We start from the raw sequence: 22843 nt of genomic DNA on the forward strand, positions 1-22843 counted from the left end.
ATCTCCTCTATCATCAATACCAAAAGTATGCACTGTGACTCCTTTCTATATTGGTCCTACTGAATGCAGTAGAAGCAGGATTTTAATGATGCCTTATTTACTGAACTTGTAAAAGACACTGTCAATAGAGAAGTTGATAATTTTATAGGTGAGAGGACACTGAATCAATTTACACTTTTAAAAGAAACAGTCTAAACTAATGAGATTATTTTCTGTAGTTAATTTGTTGTTGCATATAAAATGTGTAAAATTGTGCAAAAAGCACAATTTCAGGATGCAATATAACCAAGGCATTGAATAATATGCAAACATATTTCCTGAAATTTTATGCCCTGTCATATGATATCACGCTTAATGCAATTACACTAATTTTCAAATAACAATTACCTTAGTCAATATTTCTCTGGACAGAGTTTTTTGCATTTTGGCCCCAAACCTCTAAATTAGTAACACAAAAAAACCTAGATCCTGTGTCAATATTTTAAAATGCAGTGTATTTCATCTTAACTCATTTTAACTTAACTTGACTGAATTTTTTTTAATATGTTTTAAAAAAAAACAACCTTTCAGTTTGGAGTTCACGACCACATTTCAGAGGACAGACATTCCACTGCACAGCTCTGTTAAGCCAGAAATATTTTTGTATTTATTTTTAGTTCTACCAGTAAACAAATGCATAAATCAATTTAGAAAAATTTAAATTAAATATCACTTTAAATTACATATGAAAGAGTAGACCTAAGGATCACTTGGAAGTTGGCATTTATCACAAACTGTCCCCTGTAGGCACTTTATGTACAGTCACTCTCTTTTGCAAGATAAGTGAATTTAACCTTATTGATTATGACTTTGAAATGCATTTGCCCATGTTCTATTTTTTTTTTAGACACGACCTAAATTTCTTATTATGGAAGAATAATTAATCCTATTTTATACCCATAGCTTCAGAATAGAGTCAGGTAACATTTTTATTTTTTTTTTTTCATGACTGGTGATCTTTTAAAAATCTTGATGATTCTTCATTACTAAGAAACCAAGTTGTCTAATAAATATAACCTTCCTTTGCTTTTATTACTTGAAAAGGAAATGAACGCATTTACATCTTTCTCCAAAATTTATCTTTACATGCTAAGGCACAAGTATAATTGTCCCTTCATAGTCCCAAATTAAGAAAACTTCAGTAATACCACATAAATAAAAACTACAGTACATTTGAGGAAGAAATAGTTGACATCAACATAAAGAATTACTGATCAAGATAAAAAATTGCCATTAATCATAATATCAACAACAGTAAAACAAACAAGTTACCTTTTCTTTTTTCCTCTTACCTTTGTTTTACTGTCAAAACAGGTAAATCCCAAAGCAAAGTCGACGGTGAAACACAGAGCATCTCCTTGCCAACTGCACATATATGTTTTAGACTGGAAAAAGAAATGCATCATCTCTCAGAGAACAACCATCATTGTAATTTATCATATCAAAATCATATTTTGTGCATTTTTGTGCATGTGAAGACACTCAACTGGCAACAGTACCACTGCATTATATTATTAAATTTAAAAATTCTTAAAAACTTGTCAGTATAGGTCAGTATCAGATCTGTTATGGAATCATAGAATTACGGAAGAGTGTGGGTTGGAAGAGCCCTTTAAAGGTCATCTAGTGCAATCCCCTGCAGTAAGCAGAGACATCTTAAGCTAGGTCAGGTTGCTCAGAGCCCAGTCCAATCTGATCCTGAATGGTTCCAGGAATGAGGCATCTAACACCTCCCTGGGCAACCAGTTCCAGTGCTTCACCACCCTCAGTGTAAAAAATTTCTTCCTTATATCAATTTGAAATCTACCCTCTTTTACTTTAAAACCATGATCCCTTCTCCTATTGCTACATGCCCTACTAAAAAGTTTGTCCCCATCTTTCTCATAAGCCCCCTTAAATCATTGAAAGGCTGCAATAAGATTTCCCTGGAGCCTTCTCTTCTCCAGACTGAACAACCCCAACCCTCTCAGCCTTTCTCCATAGGAGAAGTGCTCCAGCCCTCCGATAATTTTTGTTTCCCTCCTCTGGACACACTCTGACAGGTTCATGTATTTCCTGTACTGAGGACTCCAGAGCTGGATGCTTGTGCTTTATGAAATCCATGATTTTTTTTTCTTTCAAGAGAGCACTACTTTGCTCTCACTGATATTTCATGAACTGCAATGTTGCCTCACATTTAGACATTTGTTTACATTAATTTTTCGTATCTCAATATTTTCTTTACATTCCAGAAAATTGTTTCAACACAACAAAAGCTTAGAGGCTATCAAAAGCATTAATAAATTTGTTTAAGTTGAAAATTGTCCATTTAATTGTTTTTTAAAGGTGGGGGTTTGTGTGTGATTTTTCTTTTTTTTTCATATAATCTATAACTTCTCTATTAAGTAATTGTAAAGGTTCAGTCATTCTACTATTAATAAAAATAAGCATTTCTGAGATACAGAGATGAGATTTTATAAAGGACTTTGAGAGGGCGGGGAATACAATGAATTCATTAGTATAGATTAGTATTATAATCAGCTCAACAATGACAGAGATGCATATTATCTCTGAATAAATTATTTTGCTCACTGGTGTTCAAAATTGTATTATTTGGCATTTAAAAAGATCTTAGTGATTTATATTCAATTTGAATGACATTTAAATATCCATACCTTTTATTCAGTAATTAAAAGGCAGCATTAAGTTCCAGTCATAACTTATTCTCCATTATTATCCAATTAAAAAGGTTATACTAGGTGAGCTCTGACTCAGCAAAGCAATTTTTAAAACATATTAAATTAGATTCCTCCAATGGGTAAGCATCTAATTGCTCAGCCAGAAATGGTGAATACCAAAATGAACTATTCACAAATAATTAGCCTAGGGAATTTTACAAATATTCAATATTTATAAATAATGGAGCTGGTTTGGAAATTATTTGCAGACAAATAGTAGAGATGAACAGAATATGCTTCATTTTCACTGTAAGAAACATTACAAATATTTGTTTATACTTACTACATACTAATAACTTCTTTACAACCGAATTTGTTTGGGTTTTGTCACATAAATTTAAAAGCCTGCCTATGGCTTTTGCTCAATAACTTTGAAGAGGTTCTCAGAGAGCTTTGTGATAAGGACCCCATCTCCACTCATCAACACTAGTAGAGTGCACTATCCATTTTTGTTCTTGCCTTGGGAATAAGCTTCATGTACACTTGCAATTGTGTGAGCACCCCTGGGTATCCAAAATTTAACATAATAAATCTAGGCTTAGCTGTCTTCTAGTGAATTTTGCAGAAAAGAAAACAGCACGGCATATTAGCCAGCTAGAGAACTCACATCTTCAGCAACAGAGAGGAAAAAGAATGTGCTATTTAAAATACCTTCCTTAATGACTGGAAATGAGATTTTCCCAGGCTTAGTTCTAATACTAGCTTATGATAAAACTTTTGGAGATTGTAAGCAGAGGTAGACACAAATCTACAAGGTTATCAACCTTAAGATATGGATGAAAATATTTTCCCTTTGTACAGCTATACCTTAACATCCATATTAATATACGTAACTCATACAAGTGTCAAAATTCAAAATGTTAGCAAATATGATATAGTGACCATCTTTGGCTTGCACTTCTCCGGACAAGATGTGAAAGTTTTTCCAGTTCTAACCCTGGTGATTCTGAGTAAAATGGGAATGTAGACTGGGAGTTTAAGCCTGAGGAGATTCGTCAGTCTAAGTATTAAGAATTTAGCTGTTCAAAGGAAAGCCTCATCTGTTCTCCTAGGCTGTGAGATGCCTTAATAGTTACAATGAGAACACATATTACAAAACTACACTAGTCACCATTACTGAAACTTAGTGGGATGAATCCCATTACTGGAGTGTGGCTATTGATAGCTACAGGCTTTTCAGAAGGACAGAGCGGTTGCAGAAATGCATAGTTTTGCAAGCTGTCTCTGAAGAGCCACAAGCAGTTTGAAAGCTTATGGGTAAGAATTAGAGAACAAGGGTAACAAAGGAAACCTTGTGGTTGGTGTCTACTCCAGGCCACTCAAACAAGGGGAGCCTACTGACAAAGCCTTCTTACTCTAGCTACAGGAGCATTGCACTTGTGCGTTCTCATAGTGCTGGGGCACTTCAACCACCCCAACATCTGCTGGAAAAGTTGCATGGCAAGCTGTAAGCAATCCAGGAGTCACAGAATGGTTTGGGTTGGAAGGGGCTTTAACGATGATCTAGTTCCAACCTCTCTGCCTTGGATAGAGACTACCTGCACTACATCAGGTTGCTCAAAGCCCTATCCAACCTGGCCTTGAACACTTCCAGGGAGGGGGCATCCACAACTTCCCTAGGCAACCTCTTCTAGTGTCTCACCACTCTCACACCAAAGAATTTCTTTCTAATGTCTAATCTAAATCTACCCTTTTTCATCTCAAAACTGTTACCCCTTGTGCTGTCACTGCATGCTCTTGTAGAAAGTCCTCTCCAGCTTTCCTGTAGGCCCCTTCAGGTACCACAAGGTTGCTTTAAGGTCTTCCCAGAGCCTTGCCTTCTCCAGGATGAACAACCCCCAGACTCCCAGCCTATCTTCACAGGAAATGTGCTCCAGCCTTCTGATCATCTTCTTGGTCCTCCTCTGGACTCATTCCAACAGTTCCATGTCCTTCTTATGTGGGGGACCCAGAGCTGGACACTGTACAGAGTGAAGTAGAAAGGCAGAACGACCTGCCTTGACCTGCTGGCCACACTTATTTTGATGAGCATTGACGACAGCTCTTGAGTGTGATCATCTATCCAGTTCTTTATTCACCAAGTCTTTGATCCATCAAGTCCATGTCTCTCCAATTTAGAGACAAGGATGTCGTGCAAGACAGTGCCAAATGCTTTGCACAAGTCCAGGTAGATGACATCAGTTGCTGTAACCCTGTCACAGAAGGTTATCAATTTGTCAGGCACGATTTGCCCTTAGTGAAGCTATGTTGATTGTCACCAATCACCTCCTTATTTTACATATGCTTTAGCTTAGTTTGTAGGAGGACCTGCTTCATGATCTTGCTGGACACAGAGATGAGGCTGACTGGCCTGTAGTTTCCCCAGTCTTCCTTTTCTCCCTTTTCAAAAATCACATAACTTAATATCTTCCATGACTATACACACATCTTGGAACATGTAGAAAGTAATCAGTATTGAAGGCCTGGTTACTTACCTCTTAATGGAAAAAAGCAGAAAGGTTTCTTTCATGCATATCCATATGCATCCAGAATACATATTGCTCACTGTATTCAAATTATTCACTTGTTGACTTTAAGTTAAAACATTTGCTATGTCTCTGTCTGGAAATGATGTCATCAATATACTGAATGCTAAAATCTGAATGAAGTTTTGACTTTGCTTAGTATTTGCACTTAAATTAACATTACTTTAAAAATCTAATTAATGTATTTTTGGAATATTGTTTTCTGAGACAACTAATCTTTTTTATATGTAAAATAACACAACCGATGAGAACATAGAAGTCGTTTGTTTTTTCCAGTAACAGCAGTACCTACTCCATATATTATAAACACCCATAATAATCTGACTCTGGTCTTTCCCTTTTTTATAGTTAACTACCGATGAACAAGCTAAGAACAACAGTGCATGTGTTTAGCATGTTTAATTTAGTGATGAACTCAAAAATCTATTAAAGTTAACCGCAAAGCTCTTTTGAGTTATTCAAGATACGCCTTGTAAAAAACATAATTAATGCTTACCCATATGCAGATCAAAATTAAGTGACTAAAAATCTCAAACAGAGAAACCAGAAAAACCCCAAACTTAGCACTTTTCCCTACTAAACCTGTTGACTTCTCAACAAAGTCCATGATCTCATAAAGACTTAAGGAAGTTACTTGTATACAAGTAAGGGGTAAGGTAGAATTCTAATAGGCAAAATATATATTAAGTGATCTGTTTGTCATGCTCTATTAAACTGGAGTTTAACATTATAATTGAGTTGCATTGAATTTAAAGAACTTTCCCTAGAAATCACTTATTGATCAACATTTCAATCATATTAACAGAAGACTACAGGACTGCCAAATTGAACTGATGAAATTTTAATATAATCCAAATATCATTAATACTTGTTTCTTCTCATTCTGAAAACAAATCCCACCTCATATTATATTTAATATATATTTTTTTCAATCTTTCTGTTTGTGTGGGCATCTGTAAAGACTGGGAGGAAGTTGATAGGACTTATCAGAGGAACTTAAATTCCTGAAACAGAGAAGGATCTCAATGATACGCTCTTGTATTATGCATTTGAAATAACACAATGCACAACAGCATTTAAAACACAGTGAGGATGAGGAAAAAATATACCAACAGAAGTCAGTTTGGAACAAGATTTTTTTCATGAAGACTTTATACAGCAGCTTTATACAAGCATACAGGAGTAAGAGTAGTAAGGTTGATTAATGCATCAAATCTGTTTACCAAAACACAGTTTGGTAAAAGACTTAATAGAGGACCAACTAGGTCAAGAATGAGCTTCTTCTGAATTCCACTTTTAGCATCAAAAAACTCCAAGCATAATGGGGCGATGAAGATAAGAGCAATCAGAATTGTCATGAATGTAAGCTTACATGCAGAGAGTGCACTAGGAAGCATACAGAAGTAAACCCCTTGATCCTGAAGACAGCCTGCAAAATCTTCAACAATACTTTCACAGAGAATTCCTTGTACTAAATAGAAATGGTTTTTTAACTCTCTGAAATGCCTGAAGAGTTGAACTAAAAATGCACATACTTAGGCTTTCTCATATTTAAAAAAATCTGATTGTTATTTTAGGATAAAAATTTGATATAACGTGTTGGTTTTTTTACAGCAAAACTTTCAGAATACATTTATAAAGTGCATTGAAACCATTCTCACTCTGACATGTGACAAATGACCATGAAATCTGACATTCACCAAAAGCATGAGAGTTTTCAGAAATTTCATCCAGAACAGCCTTTCAAAGCTCAGGTGTATTTATGTTCCAGATAACTGTGCCAAACAATCAGTAAAACAATTTCTGTGAGTGTCTATGAATGAAAACCATCTTCACTTAAAAAATGTGGCAGATCCACTTTCTGCCTTTAAGGAATTCATCATGTCACCGTTGAAATGTTACAGAACCTTGACATATATGGATAGACAAAATTAAAACAAACTAGATCTGAATAAAAATCTGGTACATTCCTTCAAGATCTGCAGTTGCTGCCACAGAAGGAATTGCATCCCATGCACTAAGATCACTTGTTTTTAACACACTTGACTAGGTAAGATGAAAGTATTAGTATAAAAACCTACATTCTCTTGTAAAAGGCAGTCCTGTTATCTGGTATTTCAAGAAGACATTATGTCTTTTTTTTCCAAAACTTTGATGCATTAATTGTTGCTTGCAAAACAGAAAAGGAATTGATTGATTGTATTTGTTTTAACTACTGATTCTTTTTTTAGGAATTCTAATCATGGTGCTTTAGCAGCATAATATTTGTGGAAAGAAAAAAAAAAAGGGAATCCTATAGGATTCCCTAAAGCTCCAGGACAGAATGCACAATTATTTCCAAGAATTATTTTTGCATTTATCGAGGAACAGACATATCAGCAATCAACTCTGAGCCACAATGAGCCAGTCTGGCTTACACATTCAGCATTAAGAATCTCACTTTAGGGAATGGTTTGTTGTTAACTCTTAGGAAAAATAAGTAGATGCTAAAAATGCATACAGAAAGATAAAACATCCACTGAAGCAGATACATGTTAACTGAAATACAGATAGAGAAAACATATATCATACATGCTTCATACATTTATGTTCATCATAAACTGTTCTTGGATTTCCAAGAATGTTTACATGACATGGATTTAAGTGAAATACTATTACAACATTTATGAATATTTATTTTTTGTTATTTTTATTTGCAGGGTTTATTTATCTGTCAAGATATGTCACTGAGTTGCTGAACAAAATGGAAATAAATTAACTAGAAGTACTTAACTCTAAGCACAGAAAATAAACATGCAGCAAAAGTTCGTGATTATTCTGTTATGACTGAGTGGAGTCCAACTGCAGGTCAATTTTAATTTTTGTGATAACTCATACTAAAGGGTTTATTTATTTATTTATTTATTTATTTTCCAAACAAAGTAAACGGCTTCATGAAACTAGGTTATTCAGACATATGAGGATTCAAAAGAGCTTGAAGCATCTGTGTCACAGCTGGAAACACAAAGAGAAAACTTTCTTTTGAGTTTAGAGGTTGCTAGATAAATGAGAAGAGTGTGTCAACCATGTCTCCTCACCATACACCAACTGCAGGTATTTTGGTGGCACTTCAGTAGATTACTTTTCCCGTGTGTGGTTTTTTCTGTCTCCTGAGAGCACTTCCATCTTGTGAAGCAGACTATTCTTCTGTGTTGCCTTCCATGTGGTGTAGTGGTAGAATCGGCAGTGCTAGGTTAATGGTTGGACTTGATAATCTGAAGGGTCTTCTCCAACCAAAATGATTTTATGAGTCTATGTAACAAGTACAAAGTTTCAAGATGTCAAAACAGTCCAACTTTTCTATGGCTGACAGCAAATGCTATTACTGTCACTCTTTCCTGTGTCTTTTACCAAATACTATTGCAATGTCATTGTCCATCCTCCTATTGAACAAGACTGAGGACCCCAGAGATCCAAATCATCCTATTGACATGTTTCTGCATTAATTTCACAATCATACCCAAGATTCAGATGAGTGAAGATAATTTCCTTTGGAAACGATAAGTTGAGGGCAAGGAAGAATGCTGAGAGGGTAACTTTAAAAATATAACATTGAAAAAACATGAGATAAAATCCTATAGTACTGACAAAGCTGCTCTGAAGGGTCAAAGAATTAGTAAGAGATCTGGAAAATGTGTTAGCCTTTGAAGATTGTCTACACTGTAAAAAAAACTTTAAAAAAAAAAGAAAAAAGAAAAAGAAAAATTATTTCATTTGAACATTGTTAATTGGTCTTGCTCTGTTTGAGGATGTTTCTGCTGAGACAGAGAGACTTGCTGGGACTTCTAGGAGATGATTAAACTTCTAGTTACTACTGAGAGGACTTCACTGCCTCTCCTCTCTCTTGCAATGTTGACTTTTATTACCAATCTCATAGAAATACTTTTTAATAGCACTTTTTCTGTCCTTTCAACTGCCTTCCCACCCTACTTCTGTTGCATTCTTAACACTCCCATCTGTCCATATTATGCAATTGGAAACTACAACATTTTTTTCTATGAAGAAAACAAAGTTTTCTAGCACATGGATTTAACTAATCTTGCTTGCTATCATTGTTGTACATAGATTCATTTCATCAGGGTCAGTGATTTTCACAGTTTCTCAGTAGACTCTTTTTTGTAAACACTTGCAGCTTGAAATATGCTTTTAAGATAGCTGAAAAAGGAACAATATTGTGAGGGAGGTTTCTTTCTGCTTTAATGCATTCTGTCTGTCATTTAACACTGCTGCCATTTTCAGAAGAAATGCATACAACTAACACACAACATGGTGCTTGTCAGACCACACTTGGAGTATTGTGTTCAGTTTGGGTCCCAGCTCTACCAAAAGGATGTGGATAAGCTGGAGAGGGTCCGGAGAAGGGCCACGAGGATGATCAGAGAACTGGAGAACCTGACATATGAGGAGAGGCTAAGAAAACTGGGTTTGTTCAGTCTTGAGAAAAGAAGGCTTCAGGGAGACATTATTACAATGTTGCTACCAAGAAGATGGAGACCCCCTATTTTCAAGGAGTCACACAGAAAAGACAAGGGGTAATGGGCACAAGTTGTTCCTGGGGAGATTCTGATTCTGATTCTGACATGAGGTAAAATTTTCACCATGAGGACAGTCAAACATTGGAATAGTCTCCCAATGGAAGTGGTAAATTTCCTCACATTGTACAGTTTTAAGTCTCAGCTTGACAGGGTGCTGAGCCATCTGATATAGACTATAGTATTACCTAGAAAGGTTGGACCGGATGATCCTTGAGGTCTTTTCCAACCTGGCATTCTATGATTCTATGATTTCTTTTCATAAAATGTGTAAGGATAGAATATTCTCATAAATGAAATTCTTACAGAAACACAATAAAGTAAACAAGAACTCTGACAAAGATAAGATCCTAATGACACTCAACAGTAAACAGAACAATGTCACATTTAAATCAGAATGGCTGAAATTATATAGTGCAATCCAACATTTGCCATGAATCTTTCCCAATTATTTACAGATAAAATTATGTTATGAATGAAAACGAATAAACTGCAATTATGGTCCACCAAAATCAATATTTTTTTATGGACAATCTACCCTATAAGTGACAACCTTCAATTTTCTGGATACTGAAATGCCAGTTAGTTTTCTATGGCTTGAAATAATCTATGTAATGTTAAGTTGCACCTCAGTCATGCTGCTCTTGATATCCCTCTGAAAAGAAGGGTATTCAAAGCAGCATTTATATTTGGCCGGAAGAAAGAAAACAACGGTGTCTAAAGATTTTTCATTGCTGGAGAGTGACTGCTGGAGCACTTTGCATGCTACTGACATAGTAGTTTACAACAAACTTGAAGGCATGCAACTGACTGAGAGAAAATTAAGATATGGAAACACACATATGGAGACTTCAGCACTGTAATCAAGATTTTAACTGAGTGCCTGTCCTGAAGGTTTCAGATAAGTTAAAACACAGCTGGAAGAAATATTAATGTCTCTTCAGTCATACAGGTGTAGAAAATGGTTGTATTCAAATGACAAAATATCATTCCACAGGCAAAGATTCATTCTTTAAATGTTAGGGTGTAAAAGAACAAGTTTTGAAATTTAACAATAAATACATCAGAACTTGAACCAGATACAGAACCAGATAATCTCCAGACTTGTTATGATTAAATTTAATTAAATATTATCTGCTTTTTATATGGATAATAAATAAGACAATGGAATGGTTGGTCAAACGCTTGTATCATAACTTATTGAAGAGTTAATGTGAGAAAATACTTCATGCATATTCAATCTGCATCATTAAGCCCTCCCCGATGCTGAGCAGTTTTTCAGGAAGAATCAATATTTTTCCTAAAAACTTTGTTCCTTCTCAGAAGAGCAGAAGCAACAGCATCACCATTACAAAATATTTTTTTACTCTATGAGGTCCGAAGAGACACTTATAAAGGTTCCAAGCACCTGCAAACCCCGTTAGAATCCCAGAGATTTGGAAATTTCAAAAGGGTGATCAACACCTGTGCTAGGACTCCTGCTCCTTGCAAGCTGTGCTAATGCAGTGCTGGGATTCAGTGCTCTTGCTATGGTAAACATTTTTAGGTGGTCCTTGCAAACCCAAACATACCAGAACAAGCTTGAATTTGTGCTAAATTGTAAATATGTTTCTAATTGTAGAAGGTCTATGCTCTTAATTTGTAACTAGGTCCACTAATCTAGTTCACTTTGGGGTATGGATGTAGATGTTCAGCAAATAACTTGTTTATGTAACAGTAAAGGGATGCCTTAAGTTGCAACTCAAATAAAAATCCATTTATCTTCTCTGCCTTCATTCCACAAAATATCTCCTTTACAATGAAGTATCTGATTTGGTATAAATAATTATTTTGACTCAACTCTCTGATTCTAATGGGAGCATGGTCACCACAATGCTAATGGACACCCACATTTAGACATCTATACCAGGAATCTTCATCTTAAATTTGAAGCAACCTAACAGGAAAGACAGTCTCAGATCTGAGAAAATAATTGACTTGAGACAATTTCACTAGCCAGCAGAAAGTTGCGGTTTCATTTTGAGAATTAAAGACTATCACAAACTTTCCTCCCACTTTTACACTGAGTCTGCAAACTCTTCCAGTGTTATAAAGGGCAATCTCAAGTTACAATTAACGATTTAAGAGCAAAATGTTTCTTCTCTGAAAACAGAATCATTATGTAATACGTATTTACCCTCTGTGAATGAAAAATAAACATTCTGGAAGAAAATGTTCAAGGTGGGCTAAACTTCCACAGAATATATTTTTGAGTGGTAAAACATATTCATTTTCAGTCCAGTAAAATCAAGGTCATCTTCAACATTACTACTTTCAATTTTGAAACTATCATAACATGCTCACAGACTGTTATTACATACTCAGTGACATAGAGATATTGATGTGATGATGAAACTTTCAGTGTATTAAAATGTACTCAGATCCTTAGCCATGGAGCACATCAATTTGATGCAATTATTAAACATAAACATTATCTAAATATTTGTTTGTTTTTTGGTTTGGTTTGGTTCGGTTTTTTTTACACATGAAATAGTTCCAGGATTTAAATTATTCATTACTTACCCCTGTTCTTTGAACTTCCAAGAAAATTGCTCTTTGAAATGACTTCTCCCACATTGCTAACTCGCTGCCCAGTTCCACATTGAAATAATGACTCTTGCCATGTTCAACCATAACACTGAAACAATATGGCCTCTGGTCTTCAAGATCAAAGTCCTGATGAATACCTAAATACAAATTTGCTTGCAGCCAGCAATCATCAGCAAGCCAGAGCTGAAAGACATATATCAGTATGTGATTCTTCACCTAGCAAAACCAAAGAGTTAAAGCAACACTGTCTTCTGTAAGTGATGGGTACTTGGGTGATATATTAATAATTACCTTGAAGACATGTTCTGAAAGTTAACTCATAATTTCAAAGACAGCTGCTCTCTCTGCTTCTTATTCACTTAACCCTCTATCATATAAACTGAGCTATTTCTGCAGTTCCAAAATGCTGTCAAAGTTACCTAAACAATACATACATAATTTCAAAGGAGTCTGTAGCAATATATTGTTTACAGTGAAAAAGAAGTAAATCCCAGATTTGTTTGAATACAATACAAGAGCTGTGTGTCAGCTTTGCAGGAGAATTTGACTACTTCATTCTCATTAGGTTCCAATATGCTAAGCACCATGGAATGGAGTAATTCATCGAGCACCCAAGAGCTAATTTTGGAAACCACTATGTGAGCTTTCAAATGTCCCCTAATAGCTGCCAATGGTGCTCGGCAGCTACAAGGGGAGTGAAGTGAGATCCTGCCATCACTTTCAAGATGAAGAAGAAATACTTTGCATTAGTCTTTCATAATTAATGTAACAGAATGTTTTCTAAATGAAAACAAATACTGACAAAAAACTTGCCTAATCTTTCAATACTTCATTGAGTAGCATAAATATTGAGAAACAGAAAACAAACAAAAAGCTACTGCTACTGGTTTGAGGGGGCTCAGGTTAATTTTATGGTACCAGTATGACATCCATTTTTTAGTAATGAAAGCAAATGCTCCACTAGCACACCCTCCTCTGTGTACCACTCTCATACAAATACAATCAAAAATACTCAGATGGGAAATGAAAATTTTGCTTGTAATGATGAATGACTGACTGAATAAAATAAACTGGCAAATGTAACCTGATGCAATTTACTCAAGTCTAGTCTGTTAAGCTATGGATGTTTTTTGGGGTACCTCAGAAGCAGCAAATAATGTCACCAGCTACCTGAGAACAATCTGGAGGAAATTCATACCTATGACTGTCTTTTGGACTGGTGAAAAGGAAGCTGAAGAAAGTACCTTTGTATCATCTGACGTTCAGCAGCCATGTAGAGACAGATATTACACCTACCTCTGCTTCAAGACTCAATACTGCTCATCCTAGCTCACAGAATACCATATTAATATTTTTTATTTTGTATGTGAAAATGTAATGTGTGAAATACCAGAAAATAAAGTTTTTAAGACAGGTGACTTTTAAAAATGCATCTAATATTCTTACTCCTAAAAAAATACAGGTTTTTAGTAACAGTACCAGTGCTTAATATGAAGTATAAGGCAAGTTATAAGAAGAAACACAGGAGATAAAAGAGATCACATTTTCAACCATTTGGTTGTTACCACTCCATGTCTATGAATATGTAAGTACATTATATATTGATGAATTTTAATTCACATAGCTGCATATGCATGTTTGTGTATGCAAGTGTGCAGTTTTATGTATGTATACACACACACAAATATAAAATTAGCAAACATTTTGTTTTAAAATGCTATTTCCATATTGGATTCTTATTTTCCATGTTCCATTCTTGTGTCATAACAAACACAGATGAGAAAATGAGGTGAGTAACAAGTTCACCTCATCTTAAAATCCATCTTTTGAGAGAAGCTACAATAGCACTTGGCACCACAGCTTTGCACTATTTCTAACCATCTTCTGAAAATCCATCTTCTGAAAAAAGAACACCTTCCCTAAATGTCAGTTTTTACAACTTGAACTCATCTTTCAGTGTGCAATTTGGAAAACTTGATCTCTTAAGATTTTTTGGCTATCTTTTTGGATTTGCTCAGTTTGGCTCATTCTCATTTATACCCAAGCATCAACAGAAAAGAGAACAAATTGTTGAATTTGAGGTTTTGCATTTTAGCTAATGTAGTCATGAAGACTGGTAATTTAGCATTCATTTATTAAAATGTCAAGAACATTAAAGAGTTGAATCTTGGGTAGTTTATTTTTCTTAATGAAAAAGTGTTACAGAATTTGCTTTAAGGATAGATTGCCTTTTACATTACCAGAATATCTGAGGAAGGACTGACTTTCAAATCAGTGCTAATATTTCAAGGAGAAAAAAAAGAAAGCCCAAACCATAGCAACATCTTTTAAAAAGTCATAATGAGTATCTATTTCACTGCTGCCTGACTTATTTATCAGGAAAAAAAAAAAAAAAAAAAAAGATTAAGGAGACAGAACAAATAATCTGGGACAGAGCCTCTGTTCTTTGCTGCTGTCTCAGTGATGGGCAGGACCTGAAGTTGCCCACATGTACCCACTCAGCTGTAGACATGATCACACTGAAATAACACTATGCCTGCAAAAGAGTGCTGTGCCTGGCAGCCTGCACTCTGGAGCTGCGCTCACGCCCAAAACTCCAGGATTGCTATTCTCATGGCAAAGCACTGTCCAAGACCTCCTTCTATCCCCACTGTTGCCAGGGAAGGGAATCTTTCTCCTCTGGCCAGGGACAGGAGGTTTACAAGAGAGAAAATACAGGCAGCGACGGGCTGCAAAACTGACAGCTGACATCAGCGGAAGCTCCTTTAGCAGTCACTTAATGGGACTGACAATACTGTAAAATGTTAACATCAGCTCATGTTTGAGAGCCATTTTCTTTTAGATTTCTGTCAAGTTCTGTGTTCTCCTTGCTCTGTTGGTTTTAAGTAAAATAATAATATTTTCAATTTATAATTTTTTTTTTAAGTCTCAGCCAACACAATCGGTGTAGGAAACATGCCCATGTTGTTGCAAGTTGGTTTGGGACAAATAGTTTGATCCCTCAGAACATGGAAATAACCTATCACCTCTTTCCTTGAAGAATTTGGTTACTTAGTGCTACAGATAACTCCCCTCTATGCTGACGGGGGCAGTAAAGGGGAATGCAGTGTTATTGTCTGGTCTATGAATTTTTTCCCTTTGTAAATTGTTCTGAATAACTGTGTTGCATCAGAAAAAAATTTAATATAAACATGAAAAAAACTTAAGCTGTTCTCCTTTGTTGCAATGTTAAGTCAGGATCTGTACAGGTAACAGAGCAACAATCTTCCTTCTCCACAACATTAGTACATGGTGAAAGGAAGAATAGCAGAGTAGCACAGCAGCTGGAGAAACTAAAGATGATTTGTAATTTTTTAGTGAAAGAGAATTTTATCTGAAAAGACTGTTCTTTGTCATTTATTTGGGTTGTTTTCTCCCTGATAATACATTTGCTTTTACTGTCTAGGCTCTCATCTAGTCTGACTTCACCTACAAAGCAGTTTTCATTAGCTAGTACAGAATTAAATTAATTTATCTGATGAAAGTATCTTCTCTTAGTCAATTATTTAAACAGACTGCTAGGGTTTTGCCCAAAATCCTTGCCTGGGACAAGCTAAACAGAAAACATGACACTGTTCCTAGGTGGTGGAAAAAAATAATTCTGTGGCACACAAATGCCCCATGTTGGGCTTTGTAAGGTTAAACAACTATAGTATTTGCAAATTATACATGATCTAAAAAAGACATAATTGTATACTGCTCATTACTGACATAAAATAAAATTACCTTTGTATAGGTTGGGAATAGCAAAAGCATTCTTCATCACATTCACATAAAAATCTAAGCCATAAATAAAAAAAGCAATATCCAGCTTAATTATGCTTACTTGTGTATTTCACCTTTCACAAGACCAGGTTTAACACTGGAAGATTTCTTCAATGTGGAAGCATTTTAGTAACTTACTCATGTGGAACTTAATAAATTTTTCATATTCTTTTATACTTGCATAGCTAATGCACTAGCCATTACAAAATATTTGTTTTTTGTTGGTTTTGTTGTTTGCTTTTAACAACAGATGAAGTATTTGTTAGTTACTGCTACTAAAAATAAACTTAAGCTTATCATTAACAGGAAAAGGCAAACTTTCTTTAATAAATAATATCACTGTAATCATTAGGAAACCTACCTTGTGAATTTTAAATAGAACCTCACAGAGGTTATAGATTTTTTCAGCTCGTACCCAGTCTAGTGTGCTTACCTACAACATCAAAAGACAATATTAACAAGTCAGTCTTTATTCTAAAGTCATGTACAGATGAAAAAATTAAAAAATATTTCACCCATTATTATTCAGCTGGATTATCTAAATACAGGCACGTTACTACATTTAATATCCAGCATCTATAAAAGACTGTCAAGTACCATTCAATTTTTACACAAAGAGCAACTACAAGAGTCTTACCATGATATTACATAATTTCATTGTATTTTCACTATTAATACAATAGTGTTATGGAAATCTCTTTGTAATCTGTGGTGAGTTACATACATAATATTTATTATTTATTCTCCAGCATGCTGGGAATCCAGAGTCTCAAAGCCAGAGTGATTCAGCTTCATATCTCAATTTAAAAAAGCTCTTACAATCAACAGACCAAGATGCCTTCCTAAATTCAGATTTGAGTTTACATACACTAGGATACCAATGCATTCATATTTATATTAACAGCTGAAAAGTACTGTGTTACTGCAACATTTGAAATTAAGAAGAATGTAAACTGTGTGCTTAGTAATGAATAAGAAAAGACGTAGTTTTTTTTTGTTTTCTTTGATTTCATTGCCCTGCTGTCATGACAGGCTTTTAAAATGTGATAGTCAGAATGATAACAGAAATTATTTCCTAAATTCTAGTTCATTACATAATGTGATTATTGGTTTTCTTTTATAAACAGTACACAGCCTACATAGTTCAAGGGGAAAAAGAAGAACCTATACATAGGAAAAACACCAGGGGAACAAGCATTATTTTGAGTATATATTTTAGATCAAAATCCTAGCTCTTGGGAAATGCACAGGAATAGGAATGGCTGCATAGATATACAAAGAATTTGACTCAATCGTAACTCTAAAGCTTTCAGCATCTGGAAACGAGTGTTTTGGTGACTCCAGTAGCAACCTGGATCTTTGAAAATACTATGGCAGATGCACCTTTCTCCTGTTTCTGCTTCTCTCCCAAAAGGAAGAAAGTAGTAAATTAAATTAAATTATTTAGCTAAGGCAATTTTTTTTTTTTTTTTTCTGTAAAACATCTGGCTTCTGTGGATGAAACTTAACTAGAAAAAAACGGTGAAATTCAGTAACATTCTTTTTCTCTCTATGCACAGTAGCACACAGTTCACCTATAATAATCAATCTCATTTCTAATGTTTTAAATTCAGAACAACATCTTTTTTTTTTTTTAAGTTGATTTTCCAGCTCTTATAAATTCATTAAGCAAAATGGTAATGAAATGGTGAAAATCCAAAACACTGTAACGCTTAAGAGCAGACTGATGTGACTTCTACTGGTTACTAAATGTTATTTCAGAGAGTGCTGTTGGAAGAGCAATGATTTCTTTGCAATGTTATCTGCTTTTACATCCACTTCAATTGAAACTAATGAATATTATTGTTGAGTAGACTCCACAGCTATGTGCTTTAAAGCAGTGTTTCAGAATTCATGTGAATTCTTTCTTACTGCGGAAAGCATCCCATGTAAATTTAGACATCAGAAATATCTAATCATAACAGCTTAATCCAATTCTAAATAATCTACTGTTAATTTCAACATATTGGAAATAAGAAAAAAAGAGAAAAAATAGCATCGTTTTCTCCCACTTTTTCTAAGTTTAGATGAGATCTTCAACTTCTAGATGATTAAACTCAGATGAGATGAATCACCTATTGCAAACAGGACTGAAGACATAGAAGAGAATGTTCTACTACCACATTTTTTGGAATATAAAGGGACCTTTATGATAGGGTTCTCCATTTGATGGTTTTTATATTTAGCAATAAAATAACAAACATCACTTGAATACAATTCATGTTAAAGTGTGTCATATACTTTGTCTTTCTGTTTTATTATAAGCAATTTCTCATAATAAATTAAAGCTCAAAATATTACATATTACAAGCTACCTTTGAAAGTACCTAGTCCTACTTTAAAGGAATTTTGTCAAACTTAAATCTAATGTTAGCTGGTTTAGAAGATGAATTTAAAGCAATTTTGGATATTATGCCAGTCCTCCCACTGCTTCATAAAATGTTGCAAATCCTTACTTACATGAAAACATTTTTTACTTTGATGGCTGTTTTGAAAAGAAAATAATGGACAATGGTCACACGGCTGTCCCATCAAATTCACTCTGAATACTTCAGCCTTCTCCCTGTTACACTGTGCATCTCTTTCATCCTTTGACTCTCTATAACCTGTTATGACTTCTGTCAGCAGAAATACCTAGTGATGATAACTGACATCACCTATATCAGGCAAGATTTTCTTTTACTGTGTATGTCTGAGAAAGGCTACCCTGCTTAAAGCCAAGAGTGAAACAGTACAAATATCAGTGTGTAAGGTCATCCAGAGAACATGAATGCCATGCTGAGAGGGATTTTAAGGAGGGAAAACAAACATACTGCAAAAGGATACTAGAGTCCAAAGAGATAGATGACATTATTTGTAGTTTTCTCAGAACTATCATAGAATGTTTAAGTTTAAAATGATATTGTTATAGACTGCACTGCTTTTCAAAAAAATCACAAACGTTCATATGCTTCTAGTTAATGAGAAAAAATGGAAAGAAATAGGAAAGTTAAAAAAAAAAAAAGTGCAATATCCTTTATTTATGTCCTGGTTTGAGCCAGGACAAAGCCATTTTTCTTTTTACTGAAAGGATATCCATATCCTTGAAAGGATATTTCAGCCTTTTAAATGTAGGAACCTGAGGTTACAATTTTAAATCTATAATGAGAGACTGAAATAAGTATGTAGACTTGCAAAAGTGGTAAGTGTTGCATAAGTACTTTTTACTTCAGTGTGAGTTTCTGTATGTTCCAGTACTGGAATAACATAACACATTGAGTCCACTTTAATTTTTTTAAAAAGTCACTGTTTCTACAAAAAACTGTGCAGATGCACAGCAGCATGTAGTAGATACTGGCAAGTAACATGGTATGAGTCCTGCCAAACATTCATCTTCACTTTTAGTCAAATGCTGAACATGATAAATTAAATAATTTAACCTCAATTAGTATCACGTAGGTGGATATTTTTAATTATATAAAAAATGTTTCTTCAAAACTAGGTTTGAAAACAATAAATGTATAAAGGAAAAACATTCATGTGTTGTGTTATTAATTTGTTTAATATTTTTATATTATTTTTGCATTTTAATTGGATTGTAGTAATTGAATAAAATTTTAGTTCCTTGACATAACATATAGACAAACCATTTTTAGAGGAAAACCCACCAGCTTTCCCAGATGTGTTGTTGCATTTTAAAAATAACACATTTGTCTGTCTAAATCCTTGAAGTTAACAATTCAATTTAGAATTTCAGTGTAGATAGAGAGATAAAATATTACTGATTGCTTCTCATTGAAGTTCATAAATAAGTTTTTAAGAGTACGTACTTCCCAAGGGTACTACATATAGTACACATGTAAAGGGATCAGACTTTCTTTGGATCAGCTGAAGAGATTGGGAGAGTGAACAGTTTCTATAAATCTGAACCTGACAACTTTGAAAAGTCAACACTTCCTCCCTATTAGGAATTCTTTGAACTATCCAGGTATGATAGGATTTTCAGAGGACCTTGAAAGACGTGAAACAGCTGAAGCTTATTGAAATTCTGTGGCAATAATGGCTTTGACTTCTTTTAAAATCTCAGCTGACAACTCCACCTTGGTAAGGAAAAGTAAACCAAGACATAACAGGTTTCTATTTGCAGTTAAACTGTAAGAAAAATATTAATTTTTTTTTTACCGGTGGAGTGCTGAAAATGTAGAAGGATGAACCTTTCAGTGCCAGAAACTTGAATTTGTAGAGCTGAGATGAATCCGTTCCTTCAAGTCTCTCATATACCCATCCCATATGTATGACCTGTAAAGGCAAACAACTGAAAATTAAAGCTGTGTTTTTCAGTGGAGCATAAGATGTATCTTATACATCAGGTCTTTCCACAACTCAGTGATCATATTTGAATAGGATGCATCATCCTCTTCTTCACATTTGCCTTCCTACCACTCCCATACTCATGCCAGCATGTTCTTGAAGAGATCTAAACTTACAGTACAAGTTGTCTGAATCTTTCCTGAAATAATCATCATTTAAAAAGCCACTCCTATCTGTCTCAGCCTAGTCTCACTTGAGCCAGAGGAAAACCTAGGTGTACTGAAATAGTTCAGCCAGTAGTTTATAAACAAACGTGATCCTACATTATCTATAGCATAGTCAAAACTTGGACATACTGAAATTTCTGCTTTCTGTATCTCTAAAGAAACACATCTGAAACAATAACTATCTGAAATCCAACAGCTTTCTGTATGCTCTTATTTGCCACTGTTAACAGTGTCCTTGTCACACTCACTTTCTTTCAGTTTTTATACTTTCTTTTATATACACTTTATTGCATGACGATTTATGTTCTCATAGAATTATATGTCAAATTCAGTTGTTACAGAACTTTGCTGTAACAGCATTACAATACAGGTCTTTGTATTTCAGATAAATTAATTTTTGTTTTAAATTAAATTAAGAAATAAAACTGCATGCTTCTTTTTTGAGGCACATAAATAAATAAATATAAAGAAATAATGCCATAGTGTGGTACTAGGAAATAATGAATGTAGTTACCCACCAAAAATTACAGACCTAAATATTCTAGGCTTCATTTTGAATTCATCAATAGAAAAAATAGTGCCCTTGAAACAGGTACTTGATTTCCCAGTTTTCACTTTCTTTAAAATAGTGCTTAGCTTTGGATTGTCAACATAATTTGTGCAACATAAAAATGATTATATACCTCACAGTAGAAGTTAGAAAAATGGTATGCTGATTTCCATCTTATTAAATAAGGTAAAAACTTATCTGGAAAAACTGGCTGTTATGTAATAGTTCTGCAATTTAGGGGGAAAAAAAGTAAAAACCCTTCCCATAGTCTTTCACACTGTGAGATTATATTGTGTATTAGCACCATCAAACACCTAAATATTAAAGATGTGAGTAAACAAAATGCTGTGGCATTTCCTGAACTTCCTAAAAAAACCTCTAAAACATGAATGCCTACATCAACTTCTTCCTTTTTTTTTTTTTAATGAAAATGTGAAAAAAATGCAAAAAGTAGCACATTTGTAAATCAATTTAAAATTTGGAGAAGAGTATCTCTGAAGAATACTGACTGAAGTCTCAGTACATGTATGAATATGAAAGAAAGAGAGGAAAAGACAAAACAAAAGGCATTTAGGAAGATAAACAAATTAACTTGGTATGATAAAAAATTAAGAAACAGGAGAAAATATGAAATTAGAAGGAAAAGAACAAAAGGAAGGACACTATACCAGTATAAAAAGTGGGGAAATCAATGAAAAAATATTTGAGAAGAAACAACATGAAGAAAAGAGGATTCCAGATGTATCATTGTCTATAAAGACAGTCTAAAAAAGTCCTTAGAAAACTAAACAAGGAAAATAGAAGGATTTCCTTTAACAGAGCCACTGTTTGATCAACTTATTCATATATTGAAAACACAATAAATTTATGCATCTTTTTATAGAGATATTTAAAAATCTAGGTTTTTTTTGCTTTCTTTCCACACATCTTTCTTACTGACCGGATCATTAAATGGTCACTAAGGGCACACTAGTGTACAAAGAATAATTATTCATTGCAACACAAGTCTGTATGGGACTGCTTTGGTTCATATGTAGACTACTGAGATTTTAATTGGGTCTCAGTAAGTAGGTGGGAATATTAGTCCTGTGATAAAAAAACCTGTTCTCTTATTTGGATTGAAACCTGCCATTTGAAGTTTCAAGGAGTGCTTATAAGGTGTAACAACAAAAACTGTCCCATTCTCAGCTTTCTTTCACCATTTTATTCCCATACTGTGTAATCAATTTGAGACTGCTATTTGAAACTGCATGGAAAATTACCCATAAATCATCAGTATATTATTAGGTTTATATCATGTTCTTCTACCCTTTCCAAAAGTTCCTGTAGGAATAAAATGAGCAATGGCACTCATTATGAGGAGATAAAACAAGTCACTAACAAAATGTAATCCAATCACAGCAGATAAATGAATGTTCTTATTTGCACTTACTGTTTTCCAGCAGCAATAAAGCATCTAAATGCTGCAATGACTGGAAATTTAACATGTGTT

General features: G+C 34.3%; 1 protein-coding gene across 1 annotated transcript in view; it reads right to left on the reverse strand.

Annotated features, from left to right (window-relative positions):
* Window positions 1-22843, reverse strand: part of SNTG2 (syntrophin, gamma 2) — a 132516-nt gene that overhangs the window by 10000 nt on the left and 99673 nt on the right. Inside the window, exons 12-15 of the mRNA XM_009999251.1 lie at window positions 20446-20562; window positions 16607-16678; window positions 12415-12624; window positions 1332-1424 (exon numbers count right to left, since the gene is read on the reverse strand). Of these exons, the coding sequence (XP_009997553.1) occupies window positions 1332-1424; window positions 12415-12624; window positions 16607-16678; window positions 20446-20562 (492 nt within the window). The remainder of the gene's footprint in view (window positions 1-1331; window positions 1425-12414; window positions 12625-16606; window positions 16679-20445; window positions 20563-22843) is intronic.

The sequence above is a fragment of the Chaetura pelagica genome, unplaced genomic scaffold, assembly GCF_000747805.2.
Source record: "Chaetura pelagica isolate M959 unplaced genomic scaffold, ChaPel_1.0 scaffold90, whole genome shotgun sequence".
In the NCBI taxonomy this organism is placed as follows: Eukaryota; Metazoa; Chordata; class Aves; order Apodiformes; family Apodidae; genus Chaetura; species Chaetura pelagica.